The sequence below is a fragment of the Cololabis saira genome, chromosome 2 (assembly GCF_033807715.1).
Source record: "Cololabis saira isolate AMF1-May2022 chromosome 2, fColSai1.1, whole genome shotgun sequence".
Classification (NCBI taxonomy): Eukaryota; Metazoa; Chordata; class Actinopteri; order Beloniformes; family Belonidae; genus Cololabis; species Cololabis saira.
In genome coordinates this window covers 14,570,964-14,590,975 of record NC_084588.1, presented here as the reverse complement: position 1 = coordinate 14,590,975, position 20,012 = coordinate 14,570,964, and the positions used below count along the sequence as shown (strand labels likewise).

Sequence of the window (20,012 nt, the reverse complement as noted above, 5' to 3'; positions counted from 1 at the left end):
ACCGCTGCCACTGTAGCATCTCAGTTTGGTGTTGGTTCTGATTGTTGATTTCCTGTATCTGCTCTCCCCTCTGAGGTTGTAATGGCTTTGTCTTAAATTTAACATATTTTGAATACAGTCTGGCAGCATGTTATTGTTGACTTTGAACATAATCTGTGCAGTTTTGAATTCCACCAGTTCATTGAATTTAAGCTCATTTGAATCTATAAATAATTGGTTGGTTGGGTGCTTGTATCCAACTTTGTTTATGAGTCGCATTGCTTTTTTTTTTGTAGTAAAAATATTTGTTTCGTGATTGTCTTAAATGTGAAGTGAATCTAGATTATTGTGATTTTTTTTTTTTCAGGACCTACATCCGCGTCCACCTCGCTAACGGTTGTGCGTGATGACGTCTCGGGGAGCAGCGTTTCCGTGCGTCTGACGTCATATCTTCCAACTCAGCCGCCCCGGGCCCCGCTCCTCCCCGAGCCGCTACAACCGCTACCCGGCAAGAAGCGCTCCGCTCCGGCGTGTGGAGCCGCCGTCCAGGTGGGTGAATGAACCGGCCGGGAGCTCCGGATCCTCTGCGGAACCGCCGGGACCCTGCGCTCGGTGAGTATTTGTTTGACTTGGTGTGGGTTTGAGGAGTTAAGGAGCGTCTTCCTCTCAGGAAGCTGCTGCTGGAGTGATTTGTTGAGGGTTTCCTGCTGCAGGACTCCTGCTGGCTCAGTCTGCTCCCACAAATACACCCTTCATTCTTTACAACTGTTGGAAAGGTTCACATTGATCCCCGTGCAGACGCACTGATCTGGAGCCGCTTTTATGTTAAACACAATCTGGGTTGTGTCTCCAAAAAAAAAAAAAAAAAAAAGCCCCAGTCATAAACATATACACGTGGACACATTTTTGGTTTCCTTCCATTACACAAAGAAAAACCCACTGGGGACACTGAAATAACCTGAAACTGGTCAAAGTAATAATAAAACATATATTTAACATCGACTGATGAAAATCAAGTATTGCTTTTGAATTGTGGTTCAATAAAATCATTAAGAAGAGAAAAAATAAAACCCAAATGAAACCTTATGAGTGTAACTGTCGGTGAGACGTGTTCACCTGTGGACAGGTGTTCTGGTCCTCATGAACAAACGTCTCCAGCGTCTCAGGTTTGAAGGGTTTCTTCTCCAGACTGCAGGTTCCAGATGTTTCCACAGATGTTCAACAGATGTTTACATCATGACTCATTGGAGAACACTCCAGAAAGGTCCAGTGTTTGGTTCTGAGTGGTTCTTAACTGGTTTTAGTTGTGTGTTTTGGGTCATTGTCCTGTTGGAGGACCCACGACCTGTGACTGAGACCAAGCTTTCTGACACTGGGCAGCACATTTGTCTCCAGAAGGTCCTGATGGTCTTCAGATTTCATTATAGCTGCACAGATTCAAGACACCCGGTACCAGACGCAGTAAAGCGGCTCCAGAACAGAACCGAGCCTCCTCCATGTTTCACAGCAGACGTCTTCTGCCTTTGAAAGGCTTGATTTCTGCATCTGTGAACATAGAGGAGATGTGACTTGTCAAAAAGCTCCTGTTTTGTCTCATCTGTCCAAAGTCTGTTCTCCCAGAGATTTGTGGGTTGACAATATTCCAGTCTTTTGTCTGGTGTTCTTCCAACAGTGGAGTCCTCAGTCGTCCACTTTGGTCCAAACAGTGATGGATTATGTGATCTGACACTGAAGGACCTTCACCTTGGAGTTCACCTTGAATCTCCTTGGTTTTCATTCGTATCATCCGTCTCTTCAGGTTCTCACCAGTTGTCCACTGAGGTTGTCTACAGTCCTGTTGAGCCTAAACTTCTGAATTAAATGTCCAACCGTAGTCCCAGGATCATCCGCTATTTGGAGATGGTGTTCTGGTCTTTACCTTCAACATGCTGGTCTAGAAGGTTCTTCCTGGTGTCCTCAGACAACTCTCTCCTCTACTTTCTTTGGTCCAGGTGTGGTCAACACCATGATACCAGACAGCAGTGACGACTTTTAACCCTTTAAACAGTCAAACTGACTGAAGACTGAAGACAGGACACGCTTTAGTTTATTTACTTTAAGACGTTGCTGTGCTTACATCATTTTACATCTTTTCTAGAGGTATTAACTTTTTTCTGCGGGCCAGTTTCACTACTTTGATTTTTAGATGATTGTGTTGAACCGCAATTAAAAAGAAATGTTATAACTTTCAGTTTCATGTGCAAGTTCAAACATAGTTGCTAACTGAAACTGAAAAATGAAGCTCAAGACTAGATGAGGAACAGCTAAACTAATTCCAGGACGTAGACGTAGCGGCCGGGCAGCTGATCTTAGTGCAGTGACACATTGTGGTTTCTGCTTTTCAAAACTGGAAGCTGTCCAGCAGCGCCGTCGGGTCAGAACAAGCAGAAGTCAGTAGGCTCTAGGTCCACCTATGTAACTGCTCGATGAAATCTGGCTTGAAGTGGTCTTCATTAAAGATTTGTAATCAAAAGCCCACACCTCCAAGGTGGAAACAAGGCCATGCGATTCAACTACAAACAAAAGAAGAAAAAGAAAAGGCAGCATGTGCCCTGGACTGATGGGTCCACGGTTGAAATCTTTGGTTGCAGCAGAAGTTGGCTTGTCTGCTGAAGGACTGTATTGTGGTGCAATAAGAAATGTCTGAAGGTACCGGTCCTTGTAAGTTTGGGATTAGATCTTTGAATCCGGATTTGTGGGATTAATGGTGTCCTGGATACTGTGAAAAGCAGGTGGACGACTCACACCGGTCCCAAATGTGTTCTGCAGCAGCACAGCAACCCTGAAATATGACGGTCTGGCTCCTACACAACTCAGACCTCAACATCCAGTCTTTCTGGGGTCACATGACGAGGTGGAGGGATTTGAAGCCGCCCACATCCTCACGAGACCTCTGTTTGGTTTTCCTGAGATTCTTTAAGACTTCTACCTCCCTAGTTCCTCCAAAACCTGTGTGCAAGTGCAGTCGTGATCCCTCCATGTTGATTTAAAACACATTTAAGATGCTGAAAGAGTTGCACAGTCCTGTACAGGTGACTCTAGAGCCATGTACCGTGTGTGTGAAAGTGTGAGAATCATCTCGTGGGAACAACAGCATATCATTTGTTTAATGTGCTGCTATTTATTTAATATAATTATCTGGGCATTACCAAGTACCCCCATGGTTTAGGTTCTTGTAGATTCACTTTCAGCAGCAATTACCTTTTTAATACTTTAATGACTTCTAAGTGTCCCACATTGGTCCGTTCTTCTTGTTGCTATAGTTCATTCAGGGTTTGAGGGCACACCTTGTGTCTTACTGTCCTCCAAGAACATTCAAATCTGGTCAAGGTCTGGACTTTGACCGGGTCATTCCAAAACCTTGTGTATGTTATTTTTCATCATTCTGATGCACATATGGTGCAGTGTTTGGGATAATTTCCTGTCACGTGACCCAGTTTTATCCAAGCTTCTGCTGTCAGACAGATGTCCTCGCATTTGTCTCTCAGAGGAGTTCATGGTTCCCTCGGTGACTTCAACCAGTGACTTCAACCAGGTCCAGGTCCAGACCATCACCCTTCCACCCTCGGTGGTCACTCCTGAACCTTAAATCCTAAACCTAAACGGGTTCTTAGAATTCCCCAATTCATGTATTTATATATTTTCCTTTGTCTTCATTTAAAGGGGACCTATTATGGCATCTAATACCTATTTTAAACAGGCATTGAATGTCTTAAAAACAAGCTTTTGATTGTTTTTGCTAAATAAATTAGAAATTCAGCCTCTGAGCCATGTCTTTATCTTCCCATTCTCTAACCTCATTATCTATGCAGGATTCTGAGTGGGCGGGGCTATGATAATGAGGCTCTGTGCTGATTGGCTGCCTGAATGACGCGATACACCGTGATGAAAAAATGGCGGAAGCTCCGGCTGGTGGAGTTAGTTGTGGGCGTGGTTTCACGCATCGGAGGCCAACCTATGTAAAGACGGGAGCAGAATCTGAACGGCTCCTAGAAGCCACATCACACTGGACGGCTCATCTGGGCGGCTGTACAGACACTGCAGAATTTGGTTGCTTTCCTCCTTCTCTGAGTTGGCAGGCTGAGGGGAGACCACTTTATATATGTTAAAGCAAGAAAAAAACATGTTTTTCATAATAGGTCCCCTTTAAGTTGGATAATAACATGACAACTGAAGAAAAACTCATGAAATATGACTAAATGTTGGCATGTTGAACTCGTAATGTAATGTCTTGTTCTGTGAGCAGGGTGAGGCCGGCGGCACCTGCAGCCTGAGGCGCCGCGGCTGTGGTGATGGTGTTGGACTCGGGTGAAGTCTTAATGGATCAGGCTGAGGGTGAACGCGTCGGGGACCTGATGGAGCCACACGTCCGTCCAGATCCAGTCAAACCCGCCAGCAGCTCGGCTGCTGCAAAGTGCAGATCAGCGGGCAAAAGCAGCAAGAAGGAGAAGACGCCCCACAACGGACTCCCGAGCCCGGCGAGCAGCGGCCAGACGGCAGAGAGGAGGTCGGCGTCCAGGCCGCCGCTCCGCCGCCCCCTCAGCCTGGAGATGACTCCCCAGCGTCCGCGAGGCTCTCAGGAGCGCGACGGGCGGATCCTGCATCCTCCGTGGCGCAGCGGCTCTGCCGCTCCCTCGCCGCCGACCCGCAGCCTGACCAGCCCCAGCCTCGGAGCGGCCGGCTGGATGCGGCGCAGCGAGAGCACCTGCTCCGTTAACTACCCGCTGGGGCTGCGGGCCAGCAAGGCCCAGATGCGACCCGCCACCTCCCTGCCCCACATAGCCAAAGGACTAGCGAGCTCCCACGTGCTGCCCACACCTGCCAGGCAGTGTCTGCTCGTGGCCCTCCGGCCTCTCAACCTGGAGCAGGAGAAGCAGGCCTTCTTCCAGGCGGACTACAAGTACGAGCCGCAGTTCGAGTACTCGCAGCCCGAGCCCAGGAGCGTGCTGGACAAGTACAGGGAGGGTTCAGGCCTCTTCCTGGAACAGGTGAGTTAGCGTCAAACACCCCGGTACACCTCTGAGTTGTCACGGTGACCATGATGATGATGTGTGCTTGGCTGCAGGCTGTAGGCATCATGGAGTGCGTCCTGAGGAAGTTTGGTTGTTATGAGAACTTCGAGGAGGTGACGGGTGGCACCGTTCTGCCGAAGAGTCAAGTCTGGGCTGCCGTCCGCAAGTACCTGCAGAAAGAGGGCTGCGTGGGAGAGGTGAGCGCCCCGGAAAACTAGACCTGTTCCCAAACCAGCATCTGAAATACTCGCTGCTTCTTTAAAATAAGCGTATCTGGTAGGGCTGGGCGATATGGACCAAAAGTCATATCTCGATATTTTCTAGCTGAATGGCGATCAATATATATATATCGATATTTTTTCTGTGCCATAATTGGGGTTTCCCCCAAAGCATTATAGCATAGCATCTCTGTTAGCTTCATTTTTTTATGAGGCAAACCCTTAAAAAAACAGTCAGTGTGCAATTAATACAATGTAGACAGTAACAGGCAGACTTTTCCACTGAGGTTGACAGTTGTGCAAATAACAAAACATTTGTGCAAATCTCAAATAAAACATTCAAGTCAATTTGTCACAAAATAAGCTATATAAAAATCATAAAAAAAAAAAAAAATTTAAATCGATATAAACGATATTGTCTCGTACCATATCGCGTTTGAAAATATACCGATATATATTAAAATCTCAATATATCGCCCAGCCCTAGTATCTGGGAGTATTTACTCCTATGAACCGTCTCATACAACGTTGTTTTTCTAAACAATTCTTCTTTGTTGCTCTAAAATCTAGCACAGGAAGTTGTGCCATCCTGCAGCTTTCGGTTTTGAGTAGGGCTGGGTATTTTTGAGAACCTCGCGATTGGATTCGATTTCGATTCTTTAGGTTTCGATTCGATTTGATATCGATTCAATTCGATATTGATTTAAATGCTCTGATATCGATTCAGTAAGACGTAGAAATACACCCTGTTGGCAATTTTTCATTATTTTTATTTTCATGCCTATAACAAGTGGCATGTTACTTCACATAGAAATTAACTGAGCAATTAAACTTAGCAGCACCATAAATTGTGCATTTGTAATGTAGTACAAAAGTAAAAAAAAAAAAAAAAACACATGACAGTTCTGTGTCAACCTGATCCGCAGGTTTGTCTTGTTGCTGTTGTATTTTAGTTCTGCCTGGCACAACTTACACAACACCCTACTTTTGTCCGTTTCTTGTGTTCCTTCTTTAAATGGGAATTCAAAATGAGTCCAAACGTCTGATCTGAAAGATTTTCCGCTTGCCATCGTTGCCATTTTATTGTTGTTTGGTCGCGTGCAGCCACCGTTCACAAAACGCGAATCATAAGAAAATGTTGCGCACAGCGCCCCCACTGGCCAGGAGGTGAATCGATTCAGAGACTTTGCTTAATCGATATTGAATCAGGGCGGGGATAATTGCAATGCATGGATATTTTTACCCACCCCTAGTTTTGAGTCTCCAGCTTTAGAAGCAGTGAGTTGTTGGACAGATGCCGTATTGGTTTCATGTCAACATGGAGTTATTTAAGGCTGGAGAATCCCACCAGCAAATCATGAGACGTGCCCATTATTCAAGGCTACAGCTTCCAGAGGGGGAACGAATTTTGTCAAAAGTAGGTTTAATCAGCACTTAATGATCCGTCAGGTGAAAAAACACGTGTTTATCGAGTCAAAGGGGAAGATGGATGAACCGCAGGAGCAGAGGCTGGAGTTCGTTTTCACAAATGGAAACAATGATGGTTCTTGTCCTGGACAACCAGCTCCGGTTGGTGGTTGAAAATGGTGGATTTATCGCTGCGTTTTTAAACATCTGGAGCCGCGGGACAATTTCCCAGGTCGGGGTGTCATCTCTGAAACTGCTGTCACAGTCCTTATGTTATCCTTGTATTTGTGGCCTGTTCTGGGATGAATGGGTCTGGGAACATCGCTAATGAGTGAAAAACCTAATGAAACCCAGAAACCTGTCTGATTGATCACATCGATGGTATTTATTCATGTTAACATCTCCAGACTTTTCTTCTTTTTTTTTTCTCTGCGTGCTTGTCTTCAGGTGGTGGTGCGTCTGTCTGAAGAGCTGCTCTCTCAGGCGGTGATGGTGGTGGAGAGCTGTCGTCCCACTCTGACCATCAACCTGGCCGGAGCCCGCCAGCACTGGCTGGAGGGGATGCTGAGGCACGAGATCGGTACGCTGCAGCTGCACACAGCTGGGACAGATTGTGAAACACCTGTGGTGCTGCAGCAAGATTCATACACGTATACGTGAATTTCCCTCAACATTTAGATGGAAAAGTCAAGTTGTGTCTGAGGTTTAATCAGCTTTAATGTGGAGTTTGAACAAAAATATCATAACATTTGAATAGTTGTATTCATAGTAGGTATTAAGTAAATGACAGGTAACTCATGAGCAGATCATGACATGTAGCATCGCCACACCTCTTTATAACAAAGTAAATAATAGGGACGCCTTATTTGCTTTATTTTTGTCGGTTCTGAAGCAAGTCCATGTCGATGTTTCTGACAGTGACCGAGTCGCTGTCAAATAACTTTTTTTTTTTTTTGTTTAGTTTAGTTTATTTCGGTCATGACATCACTAAAAAAAAAGAATAAAAATGACAACAAGAAAACGAATACACTGTTCAAAGAAAACATTACAATTTCCAATATACAAATACCATCTAAACCGAAAAAGGTGTAGGCTGAAGCAAAGCTTATTATTTGCCTACTGTCAAATCATAAACTTGTTTTATGACGTGCGGGAGTTTGCATACGAGAAAAGTACGGTAGGGATGGACTGCTGGAGGTTTGTTTTTAGCCGGGAACAGTTTTAGCCAGGATCGGTTCAAGCCAGGACCTGGTTCAACGCCCAAGCAGACTAATCACTGTGATTTTGTCGACTAAATAAAGTCATCTAACAACAAGACAAAGAAACACAGAGAACCCCTCCCCCTTTACATTATATTTTTTTAAATGTAGAATAAAGGATTCACTAGTCACAAACTGTTTTAAGTGGTCTTGCCTCGCTGAGTAATAACTGGGCCCAGTATCGTGGTTCTGAGTGGGACCAGGTCGGAGGTGGCCTCAGTTTCCTGTCGTCCCAATAGGAACCTGACTTGAACGTTGCTGTTGATGTTGAAGATGCCAAAACAATTGATGCAAATCAAATTGTTAAGATGTAAAATGTAACATACATCTATGAGGCTTCGTTGGCAGCTCCAAAAAAACAACTTTTTGTACAAACCCAATCAGAAGTTAGAGGTTCAAGGAAAAATATCCACTATTGTTGGATGAGCAGGAAGAAATGGATCCAATCAGAACATGGATATCAATAATGCAGGTTGGAGTGGCTGAGCCAACCCTCCCTCACTGCTGCTGGCCTAGTTTGAAGTATTACGGTATCAATATGCCTCAAACATTACATTACGCCATTAAAAAAGAAGCTGTGACCAGCCCAGAGCTGCAGGGTTAACGGCCCGGCTGGTCGACGGCAGGAAAGGAAAGACGGGTATTTCCAGCTGTGTCTGGTTCCTCTTGCATGAAACTTGGTATATTTTACTCACCAAAAAGAAGAGCTACGCTGTGTTTATGATCACTTTTAAACTAAAATGTATTAGATGTTAGGACACAAATAAGTTGGAGGATGAGTCTCCAGCTCTGCTCTGATGGTCCATTCTGGCTCCGGAAGAACTAAATAGCGACAAATGCTGTGGAATCACAGTGGCTGGGAATAATTGTTACATTCAGACTTGTGTGACGGTGAATTATGAGCTTTCACACATTTTGTCAGAATTACTCTGATCAATCGGCCTTTTTTATACTGTTTTGGGAGCTGCTGGGAAACTCTGAGGAATCAGGCCGCGTTGTGGCCAAATAATACACCACAAACATGGATTTCAAGCTGCATGTTTTCCTCAAAAACAAACTTAATCCTTGAAAGCTGTGGAAATTTTGAAATATGAAAGGAACTAAGCAGCTCCACAGCTAAAGTCAGGAGGGTTCAAGTTTAGATCGAGGTTGTGTGTTCAGTTAAAGTGACTCTTTTTGAGGTGTGCAAGATAGAACTGGCCTGTCGGATGATTTCAAGTGTAATTACTGCCTGAATGCAGCTACTGGTGTTCAGGTTTACTGAGAACTGCGTCATGTGACTGGGAAGAGCAGCAGTCATGCTGCAGTCACATGCAGACTCATCCGGGGCACAGAGAAAGTCATTTCCTCTTTCAGCCTGGCTTTATTCACATGTATTAAACCTCCTGTCAGCTGTTTTTGCATCCTCCTCGGGGTCAGCTCCCAACAGTGATGCAGCGCTTCCACGCCTCTCCGCAGGCACGCATTACCTGCGAGGTGTGAACAACGGTCTGCAGCCGTGGGCCTCCGCCGACGGCAGGAAGCAGTTCAACCTGAAACCGGCCAACCCCACGGAGGAGGGCCTGGCCAGCCTGCACAGCGTGCTGCTGCGCAAGCAGCCGTACCTGTGGCGCGCCGCGCTGCTCTACTACACCGTCTACCACGCCAACAGCATGAGCTTCAGCCGGCTCTTCGGCCACATCGCTCGCTTCGTCCAGGACCCGGACGTCCGCTGGGAGTACTGTCTGAGAGCCAAGAGAGGACAGACGGACACGTCGCAGCCCGGTGAGGAAGCACACGCACACACACGCACACGCACACACACACGCACACCCACGCACACGCACACACTGAAACTGGTGGTTGTCAGACGGATATGAACTGGGAAGGTTCAGTACATTTTTCAGTTAAAACTGGCGTGTGTATTTCTGTAAATACTGAACTTTAGTTTTCTGTATTCAAAGGACATTATTGACAAGGAAAATTAAATTTCTCTTGTATAACTTTAAAAATGTGAAGGAGTTCACCCTTAAAACAGCCCCTCTAGGAATTAGCCTAATGCTCCTAAATCGAAGCAAAAATATCTGCCAGTGGGGAACAGAAAATGTTTTGATTTGAATTCATCAAAGAAGAACAACAGTCTAGCTTCTTGACAAAAAGTCTGACAAATTTTCTGGAAATTAGGCTTTTTTAAACTGTTTTTACCCTTTTTTCCTTGCACTTCTGTGTTTTTCATTAGCTTTTGAAATTAGAGGTCGACTGACACAAGTTCCTGCCAGTTTGTAGGAATCAGGGCAGCAGATGTTCCAATATTTCAACCCCATCCATTTCAGAGCTAAATCAGCCTCGGGACATTTGTTTAGATGGTGTAAACTTTCGTTGACGACCAAATAGACATGAATTGAAACAGTTTGCACTGAAGACGAAATATGAGCGACATTAAAATGGAAGTTAATCTTCGAGCCACAGAGAGACAAAGCTACGTCAAAATAAATTGGTATTTAAAGCCTCGGAAACTGCAGTCAAACCAAGGACATTTCCTGTGTACAGCGCTGGCTGCAGCCTGGGTTCACTGCCAGAGGGGCCTAGTCCTCCCAACCCGTCCAGGCCGGGCACAAAACCACTGCACAGCAACTTCCTGCCAGTCACCACCAAACTGCGCAGTCAGTACTAGCTGAATACTACTATAGTATCTTAGTACTACTGATCCAGTTCTGGAGAATTCATGAACTCTCCTCAGTCTGCATCCATTGACCCAAGTTTGCGTAACTAAAGATCTGATAGCAGCAGTGTGCAGATGGCGGGTTTCTGTACTTTATATAGTTTTGTTTGTCAGTAGGAGCCTCTTCTCATCTCTATAAATAGTCGCAGCTCGTTTCTTCAGACTTATTTGAAGGAATGAAATGCATTTATGAATTATTATTCATCTCACATATTTATAGTTAAATTTTTCATCATCTTTGAGTTCCAACGGCTAATTGTAACGACGTATAATCACAAACTGGAGTGTTTTGTGTCTCTGACTGGCGTCAGAAAACCCGGCTCCACTTTCAGAAGCCAGGCTGGTGTTCGGCTCTAAATGTAACTCTGTTTTGCACAGAGCAGGAGTTTGTTGCTTTTATTCCTAAACCTGCCTGTGTGTTGTGTTTTTCTGTCAGGCTGCTTCAGCAAAGATCAGGTCTACCTGGACGGGATCCTGCGGATTCTCCGGCATCGAAGGAACATCGACTTCAAAATGTTAACTTCTTTAGGAAAGGTGAGTTTCCGCTCCTGAGATGAGACGTTTTATTACCTGCAGGCGGAAATAAGGAGGTTAGAAAGTCAACTCGACTTAATGTTGTGAAAATGACTAACTGTGGTGGTTGAAGTATTACTGGGTCACTCACCGCCACAAATGAGGAAACGATGAACTGTGAATGCGTTAACGCAGAGCTCTAGGTTCATCAATTAAAAACAAAGTTAAATAGAGAAACACGGGGATCTTCTCTGGGGCTGGAGAAGAAGAAGAACCATCTTTGGATACACTTTCCTACATAGATGTGGAAAATAAAACCCAATGTGTAATCGAAAAAGAAAAAGATGGGGAGAAATGCGGAAAAATAAATATGATTTAAACTCAAATTAGAGTCTTCTGTGTCTGGAATAAATGTACTCTTGAGTCTATAAGGTAACAATAATATAATAATAAGATAACCTTGTTTGAATTGTAAAATGGGTTTGGCTAAACACAATCTTTAAAACTAGACTAAAATGTCATCAGTTTTCGTCAACTAAAACGTGACTAAAATGGTCATGGACAATTCTGACAATTCTGCTCAGACTTTTAGTCGACTGAAACTTGACACGACTAAAAGGAGTATGAATGTGACTAAAACTAAAATGATAGCTTGACCCAAAGACTAGACTAAATTAAAATTGAAACAGGCTGACAATAACAACACTACGTTACAATTGCCTCTTTTAATCCGGTTTTTAGGTGTGTAAAACATTATAAAAATATTCTGATCACAGCTGGTCTTAGTAGAAGGTAAATACAAGCTCGGACAAACAAACAACTCCTCCCATTGTGCCGTTATTTATTTAACCAAAATTAGGTTTAAAGGAGAAGAGCGGGTCGCAACAAGATTGAACTCTCCGCCTGATGTTGGACTGATCATCAGCAGTTGTTCACACCTCTGTAAAGGAAGATGTTTTGGGATTTCTGGAGCATTTAGGCATGTGTTAACACAATGCCAAGAGGGAAAGACATAAGTTGTGATATTGGAGAAAAGTCTTTGCTGCTCATCAAACTATTTCTGAGATATTAGCATTTAAGACTTGTTTTATTTCTCAGGAGTTGACGTCACTGCAAGTTTGCGCCCGAGGTTAAAGTAGAATTTTTTTTTAGGAGATAAAAACCAAACGCAGCACTTCTGCGTGAATGCCTCTTACCAACTGTCAAACACGGCAGTGGAGGCGTGATCGGTGGGGGTTGTTTTGCAGCTAATGGACCTGACTTAAGGTCGCTGAGTTTACCACAAACTCCTCTGAACCGCTGTACAAATTACAAATTATTAAAAGACACAACGATGATACTCGCCAAATGGTCGAGTCAAAGATTAGATTAGATTCAACTTTATTATCATTGCACATGTCAAAAGTACAGGGCAACGGAATGCAGTTATCAGCATCTACCGGTAACCAGAAGTGCTTATGCAGTGAAATTAATTTTTAATAAATGATTAAGATTAATAAATGACTGTTGTTATAAGGTGCAGGTCAGAAATGAATGAATGATAATATATATTATGAACAGATGAGATGTGATTATACGATTTACACAGATTTGAGTTAAAGTATATTAGGGCTGAAATGATTCCTCGAATAATTCGAGTAATTCGATTACAATAAATGATCGAGGAATTTTCTCTGCCTCGAGGAATCGTTTAATTTTGCAGCTCAAAGCAGGGTGTTTCGCCTGGACTACGTTTAATGCGGCACAACACGTTGACGCCGCGCACGTAAAGGAAGAAGAAAGAAGCGGCGGATATGTTTGTGTTGTAACATCATGCTCAGGCAGTCTGCAATGGCCCAGACGGGAGGCACATGTAGCTCAGTGCTTAACTTTTATTTTCAATCCACGCTATATTCTTCTGGTCCGTTACATACATAGGTTCCTCTAAACATCTGTTCACGCTACAGTTTTAACTAAAAGAAAATGCAGAAAATGTCAGAAAAATAAAAACGTAATGAAGCTAACTGGGTAGTTTTCAATTTTATCTCTGTAGTCAGTGATGGATAAAACAAGCAGCACTGGTGTCTAATGTGCTCCAATACAGCAGGTCTCATCATTTTATTTTGAACACTGCCAAAACTCAAAATCTTATACTTTAACTTAACTAGAACTTAAAATTAAATGAAGGTTCAATTGAAACACGTGGGAAAAACTGCTAACCTTTTAAGTGATGTGTGTTATCAGGTGTAATGGCATTTTTAGAATAGAAATAAGAAAACTTCTTGGTAAGATCCTTAGTTTTTTGAGTGAAGGCGGTGAATTTGGTCAACTGGTGTAAGTTCAGGGTTTTTAAATGCACAGCCATGAACCTACTGTATTATATAATTTAGTCTTAGTGATGTCAATTAACATCTAACATCTTATGTATATTTATAATTGCTCTTTAACTAAACAAAAATATGTTTTATCCGATTAATCGATGGAATTTTCAGTAGAATACTAGATTACTAAAATATTCGATAGCTGCAGCCCTAAAGTATATACATGGGTGATTGCAATATTTACATGAGTGTGGAGGTATTTAAAAGGTAAAAAGTCCAGTGAAGTTATATTATGTGCAGAATAGTGCAAAGAGTTGGTGCGTACTAGCCCTGTTCACTTCTGGGGGGGTGGGGGGGTGGTGTGTGTGAGTGAAAGGGGGTGGAGGGGTGGGGGGTTGGTGTGGGGGTCTGGGGGGCCTGCGGGGGCCTGCGGGGGCAGAGTTCAGCAGGGAGACAGCTGTGGGGAAGAAGCTGTTCCTGAACCTGCTGGTTCGTGTATGGAGACTCCTGTAGCGTCTCCCAGAGGGCAGGAGGGCAAACAGCCTGTGTGCTGGGTGGTAGGAGTCCTTAATAATGTTGGTTACTCTCCTGAGACAACGCTTCCTGTGGATAGTGTTCATGGCAGGAAGTGAAGCTCCGGCGATGCGCTGGGCGGTTTTCACCACCCTCTGCAGGGCCTTCCGGTCAGCGCTAGAGCAGTTCCCGTACCAGACTGTGATACAGTTGGTAAGGATGCTCTCGATGGTGCAGCGGTAGAAGTTCACCAGCACGTCTGAAGAGAGGTGGTGTTTCCTCAGTCCTCAAGAAGAAGAGGCGCTGGTGAGCCTTCCTGACCAGGTTGGAGCAGTTTGTTGTCCAGTTCAGGAAGCAGCTCAAAAGAAATGCAGAGCCAAGACCGGAAGAGAGTCGCGCACAAGCAAACGGCCAAAACCGTCAGTGGACTGAACAATCAAAAACCTTGGGATTAAAGGAGGTGGCACTACATTGTACACAGCTGTATGCTTGATCTCTTTCTCTTTAAACCTCCAGGTGTCTTTCGAAGACGTGGAGAGGCTGCGTCCTTTCGCGGCGCTCCAGCGGACCAGAATCCCACACTTCATGCGAGACCCGGAGCGGTACCTGCAGCACCTGGACCACATCGTCGCCGTCAACGAGCTGGACGACTCGATTCTGGAGGAGCTGCTGCCCTGAGCGCCGCCGAGCAGGAGGATGCCGGTACCGACGGTCATCGGGTGCACCACCTTTTATCGAGCATTTTTATTCTCGTGAAACTTGAATGATACGAACAAAAGGGACGTACCGTAACCCCATCTTCATTTCACTTCTGTCCCATGCATGTTTGTGTCGCTGTTAGACGGCGCCGTCACTCCCTCTATGGAGTTACCTCAATACTGACACTGTAGTATGTAACCAACACTATACATGTAGACTCACACATAATCAGTTTGAAACTCATAATCACTCGCTTTATTTATGCAATTATTTAAGTCTTTGTTGTTGTTTTGTTTTGTTTTTTTTTTACTTTGCGAGAACCAACTGAATGTCTCTGGTATTAGCTTTATCTTTTTTCTTTTTTTATTTGAACAAAAGTTGTTTTATGCCTTAGATGTTTTGCATTTTGAAAAAGACACCAAGGACGCAACATTTCTAAACGCGGGGGAAGCGGCAGCTGAGGCCACGAATCCTTAAAACGTCAAGTGCCAGCGGCTTCAGCCAGTGTTTTGAAACTTCCCCTCACATATCAGTGTTACCATGAGATGAATCAGCTGTGTTGTCTTAACGGCGTCCTTGGTGGACTTTCCAGTACCGATGCGTTTTATCGTGATGTGACCCGTCCTCGAGCTCACCTGCTGCAAAACAACCAAACCTTTTATTTGCTAATCAAAGAGAATAGTTCAACATTTTAGGATTGTTTCCCTACTGGTATTAAGTCGTGATGTCTCCCAGGAGCGATTAACACAGAGAAGGAACAGCCAGAGTATCTGGTTGTGTCTGAACCAGTGAGTCCACCGGCTGGTTGAACTTTTCAGACGGAACTGCCGTCATTTTGCTGGCGCCGTTTATTCAGTCATCGCGGTTGCAGAGATAAACGTAGCAGATCCCCGCTGGCCTTTGTCCTTACATTTTAATCTTTTAAGATCAAATAAAAAAAGCCACTATATTGTTAGTTTTATGCTGCTTTTTTCCACTGCGCTGCACTAAAGTTGTCACGAATCACCAGATTTAAAAAGCACTGCCATCAAAAATGTATCAGATCTTCTTTACTTTATGCAGGACAGTAACTCTCCAACTCCGCAGTCTTTAGGACTATAAACATTAAAATTTTCATTCTGACGATCATTTAATTGTCAATCTTAAGACAACTAATATGAGAATAGATTACGAGTGAGACGTCCTGCTGCTGTACGGGCAACACACCGTCAACTTGGTGGATAAAAGACGGTTATGTTGACAACATAAATGATAAATCTGTAGGTGTCATAAATGTATGATTAATAACTGGAACGATGAGACTGCTGTCAGATGAAAACCGCCGTCCGGACAAACCTTTGATGCACGACCGGGAAGAGCAATAAACTTCAGCGTGTAATCGTGTGGTTTTATAGCTGTTAGATGCATATTCCATCTGACACCAGTGTTAACAAACATCACGCACTTTAAATGGGGATGGACCTGTTGCATTTTTGGTTTTGCTTCGGAGTTATTTGATTTTGAATATTGGCCAGTACAGAGTCCCGAAACAAATACTTTGACAATCCACAAAAAAAGGAGAAAGAAACCGCTCATGTCCGGTTCGTCCAAACAATTCCCAAACTGTAAATGGTAAAATCTGCATTGGCTGAAAAAATGCAGAGGAGCCGCTTCAAGTTTGATTTCTCCACGTTTGGACGACGAAAACCGCTAAGAAACCGCTCTTAACCGCTAAAAACGTTAAGGTTAATTAACTTTGACAGATTTTTTCAGTCTGTGACAGTGGTCACATTTATCTTCATATTAGTATCGCTGTTACATAAAACTTGCCAACAGTGGAAGGAAGCAGCTGAAAATATGTTATCTGTTATCTTACAGTCTAACTTTTATTTGGCCTCTCACTTGTGGGAGCTTAATTGACCTTTCACTAAGCCCTGCCCCCTTTAGTTACTATCTGACGGCATTGTTAAGAGTTTCCATACGGGTAAAACTAAAAGAATATGTCATACCTGTATGTGGAGGGATATGTATGAAAATAAAAAATAGAAACTGTCGGTATTTGGGTTAGAAGCGAGGGTTCAGAGATCATCAGTACAAGCAGAACTTCATCTCACTGTCGTCATGATCACATGATGACAACATCCAGGATCAACCCTGTTCATGTTCCGCAGGATAAGATTTACTTAATTTACTTTCAATTAGTTACATTTGGAAAGATGGAACTTCAGAGCTACCACGTTCCCGAATCTTGCAGAACATGCAGTCATTATTGTGTAGGACGCAGGAATCTGCAGCACCACCAAAAGCTTTGTGCGTTCTTCAAGTTCACTTTTCTCACAGCATGTGATAAAAACTGAGAATCTCCAGATTCAATTTTATTTATTTAGCGTCTACTACAATACAAGTTGTCTCTAGGTGCCTTCCAGAGACCCAGAACATGAACTCCCGAGCAATTATTACCGGTACATAAACAGTGGCAGGTAAAAACTCCCCTATTGGGAGGAAAACCTTAAACCAAGCAGTGGCAAGAAAACGGGAAGAAGGAAGAGGGAAGACACCTTGAGCAGGACCTGGATCATAAAGGGGAACCTCCTGCTGAAGACCAGCTGGGCAGAGCAGGAAAAGAGAATACAGACAGAGAGAATGAAGAACAGAGAAAGGAGAGACACAGAGACAATGGTTAGTTGGTGCACTGCAGAGATGACTATATAACTAGATGTAGACAGCAGACACTGTTCGGGGGGGGGTCAGGGTGCAGGCCAGGATGTCAGCAGCATCTACCAGACATCTATAAAGACAGGTGGAAGCGGTTGCAGGTGAGGATGCAGCTCCTGAAGCTCTGGCCTGCAGACATGCACAGAAAAGAAAAGGAGGGGACAGACCAGCGCAACAAACTACAAGAACAATGGAGAACAATTATGGTTATGAGATACTTTTAATTAATATCGGGCGTTGATCTGAGGAAAGGAAAGAGAAGGAAGTGGAGAGAAAAAGGGTTGAGGGGCACCGCCCAGTGGATCATGGTGGTGTCCCCCTGAAACGTAGGCTTATAGCAGCATATCTAGGATGAAGCTATAAGACGAGCTGCTCTTGTCTTGTTTATGTAATAATTGCTCGGGGGTCATGTTCTGGGTCTCTGGAAAGATCCTACAGACAACTTTTATTGTAATAGATACTATATAAATAACATTTAATTTTATTGAATTATAGCTGCAGCTATGACGACTGGCCCTTAAGACATACCTGATGTTTGGCTAAGGTTTTCTGTTTCATCTGGCCTCATAAACGAATACAGTTGCGTATCATCAACATAGCAATGAAAAATTAATTCTTGATTATACTTCCCAACGGCTGCATGTATAAACTGAACAAGATTGGCCCTTGCACTGAACCCTGCGGAACACCATAGCAGACCCTTGACTGTTCTGAAGAAACCTCATGTACATGAACAAACTGGAACCTGTCAGATAGATATGATTTAACCAACGCAGAGCTGTCCCTTTAATCCCAACAACATGCTCTAACCTGTGCAGTAAAATGCTGATCTACAGTGTCAAAAGCAGCACTGAGGTCCAGTAGAACCAGTATGGAAACTAATCCCTTATCTGAGGCCATAAGGAGGTAATTCGTGACTCAAACCAGTGCCGACTCTGTGCTATGATGCATTCTGAAACCTAACTGAAAAACTTCAAATAGATCATTTCTAGACAGATGGTTGAATGACTGGCTCGCAGCCACCTTTGATTAGATGATTCTAATCTAGAGACTATAGACAAACAGGAGAAGTTCAAAGGCCTTAAAACTTTTCTCTTGTTCATTTGGTTCAGGTACAAAAAACGACTTAATTCTATGTTCATAGATAAAAAACGATTTAAAGAGGAAAGTTTGGAGAGTGCTGTGATCTAAGGCGTCTGGTGAACTGTACCTGTTTGTTACTGTGGACATGAGTTTGGACGTCTCACGTTTTAAAAGTGAAATATCAACATTACGGCAATCAAATTCCTTTTCAAGAAGGACTTGATCGGACCCGGGGCAACTTTATTCAACTTCACACTGCTTTCCAATTAGATGTTTGTTAAATGAACAAATGTAACACAATTTACGTGTAGGGACAGTGTTTCTTCAAAAGAAAACGTTCTGCGACGAAGTCGTGCCAAACAGTTACAGTTCTAACAGTGATTTGACATCAGTGAAATCTGTGAGAAAGTAAAACCTCTCCCAAATGTTGAACTATGTCTCCATTAAATAAAGTGCCGAAGCGGCGACTTTGACGCTTCCCTAGGGCTCTCTGTGGCGCAGCCGACCTTAGCCGGTCACCGTAGCTCTTCATCCAGGCGCTGGACGGGGAGCAGGCAGGGTGTTGTGGGCGTGCCTTCGATGGGCCGAGAGCTCATCTGCTGTAGCTAGCTAGTGTGTTTGTAGGCGGCTTTATATTTGTTTTACGATAAGAGTTCAGATGTCAAGTCAGGGCATTCATTTTGGGCCAAGCTGCCTGAGCAGAACCGGACAGAACCGGCACACTGGTAGAACCAGGTGACAGAGAAAAGGCTGTGCATCACAGCGAGCCCAGCGGGGCCTCGTTTTTAACTTAAAAAGCCACTTAATCAAAATGTGAACTCTGTAACTGTGATGCTTTTTAAATACGTGGATTTGAAGAGTCACATGAAATTGAAACTTGTTCTGCTGTGTTTACAATTTTAGCACCTGAAGCAGATAACATTTTAAATTTGAGCAGGTCGTCCGGTTTCCCGGTTTCTCCTAAACGAATGCACCTGTTTCTAATGCACGAATAATGCACAAGTGTTTTGTGTTCTGGAAAACGTCTTAAATTTCCAATTTATTTATTAAAACAAATACACACATACTTAATGAGCTCTGTGGTCTGTTTCATGTTGCAACCAACCTGAGAATGTTTATGCTGGTGGTCGCGGCACACGGGAACCTTGATGTGGAAGAGTGTGAACGGTGCGTGGCGGCTGCACCGGGACAATCGGCCCAATCTAAAGGAAGCGTCCAGTATTTTCTTTAACATACACAAAGTGAGCAGTGGTTGTTATGCTGCGTTTATTTCATGTTGGATGAAGTTCCAACGTTGGCATAGTTCATGCCTCCAGCAGAGACACAAAAACACACTCATTTCAGCACCATGGATAGCAACTTAGCCTGATTACAGGTACCAAAAAGATGAAACTGAGCAACGTAGAAAGTTTACAGTATTAACACAATGCACACAACAATTTAAAACCTGTACAAGCTAGCTATATATATATTTATTATTATTTTATATATATATATATATATTTTATATTATATAAAATCACGAAGGATGTCTTGCTGCATGCTTGATCTCAGTCTATTTTTCACCAGGCCCAGTCCCAGAAGGACCGTTCTCC

General features: G+C 43.7%; 1 protein-coding gene across 1 annotated transcript; it reads left to right on the top strand.

Moving 5' to 3' along the window:
* Window positions 1–450: 450 nt before the first annotated feature.
* On the top strand, window positions 451–19,810 carry kiaa0895l. Its single transcript, XM_061738866.1, has 7 exons — window positions 451–591; window positions 4,265–5,006; window positions 5,084–5,227; window positions 7,103–7,235; window positions 9,373–9,678; window positions 11,052–11,149; window positions 14,458–19,810. Exons 2-7 carry the CDS (start codon window positions 4,311–4,313, stop codon window positions 14,617–14,619), a joined length of 1,539 nt encoding a protein of 512 aa, XP_061594850.1. The 5' UTR covers window positions 451–591; window positions 4,265–4,310; the 3' UTR covers window positions 14,620–19,810.
* Window positions 19,811–20,012: the final 202 nt, after the last annotated feature.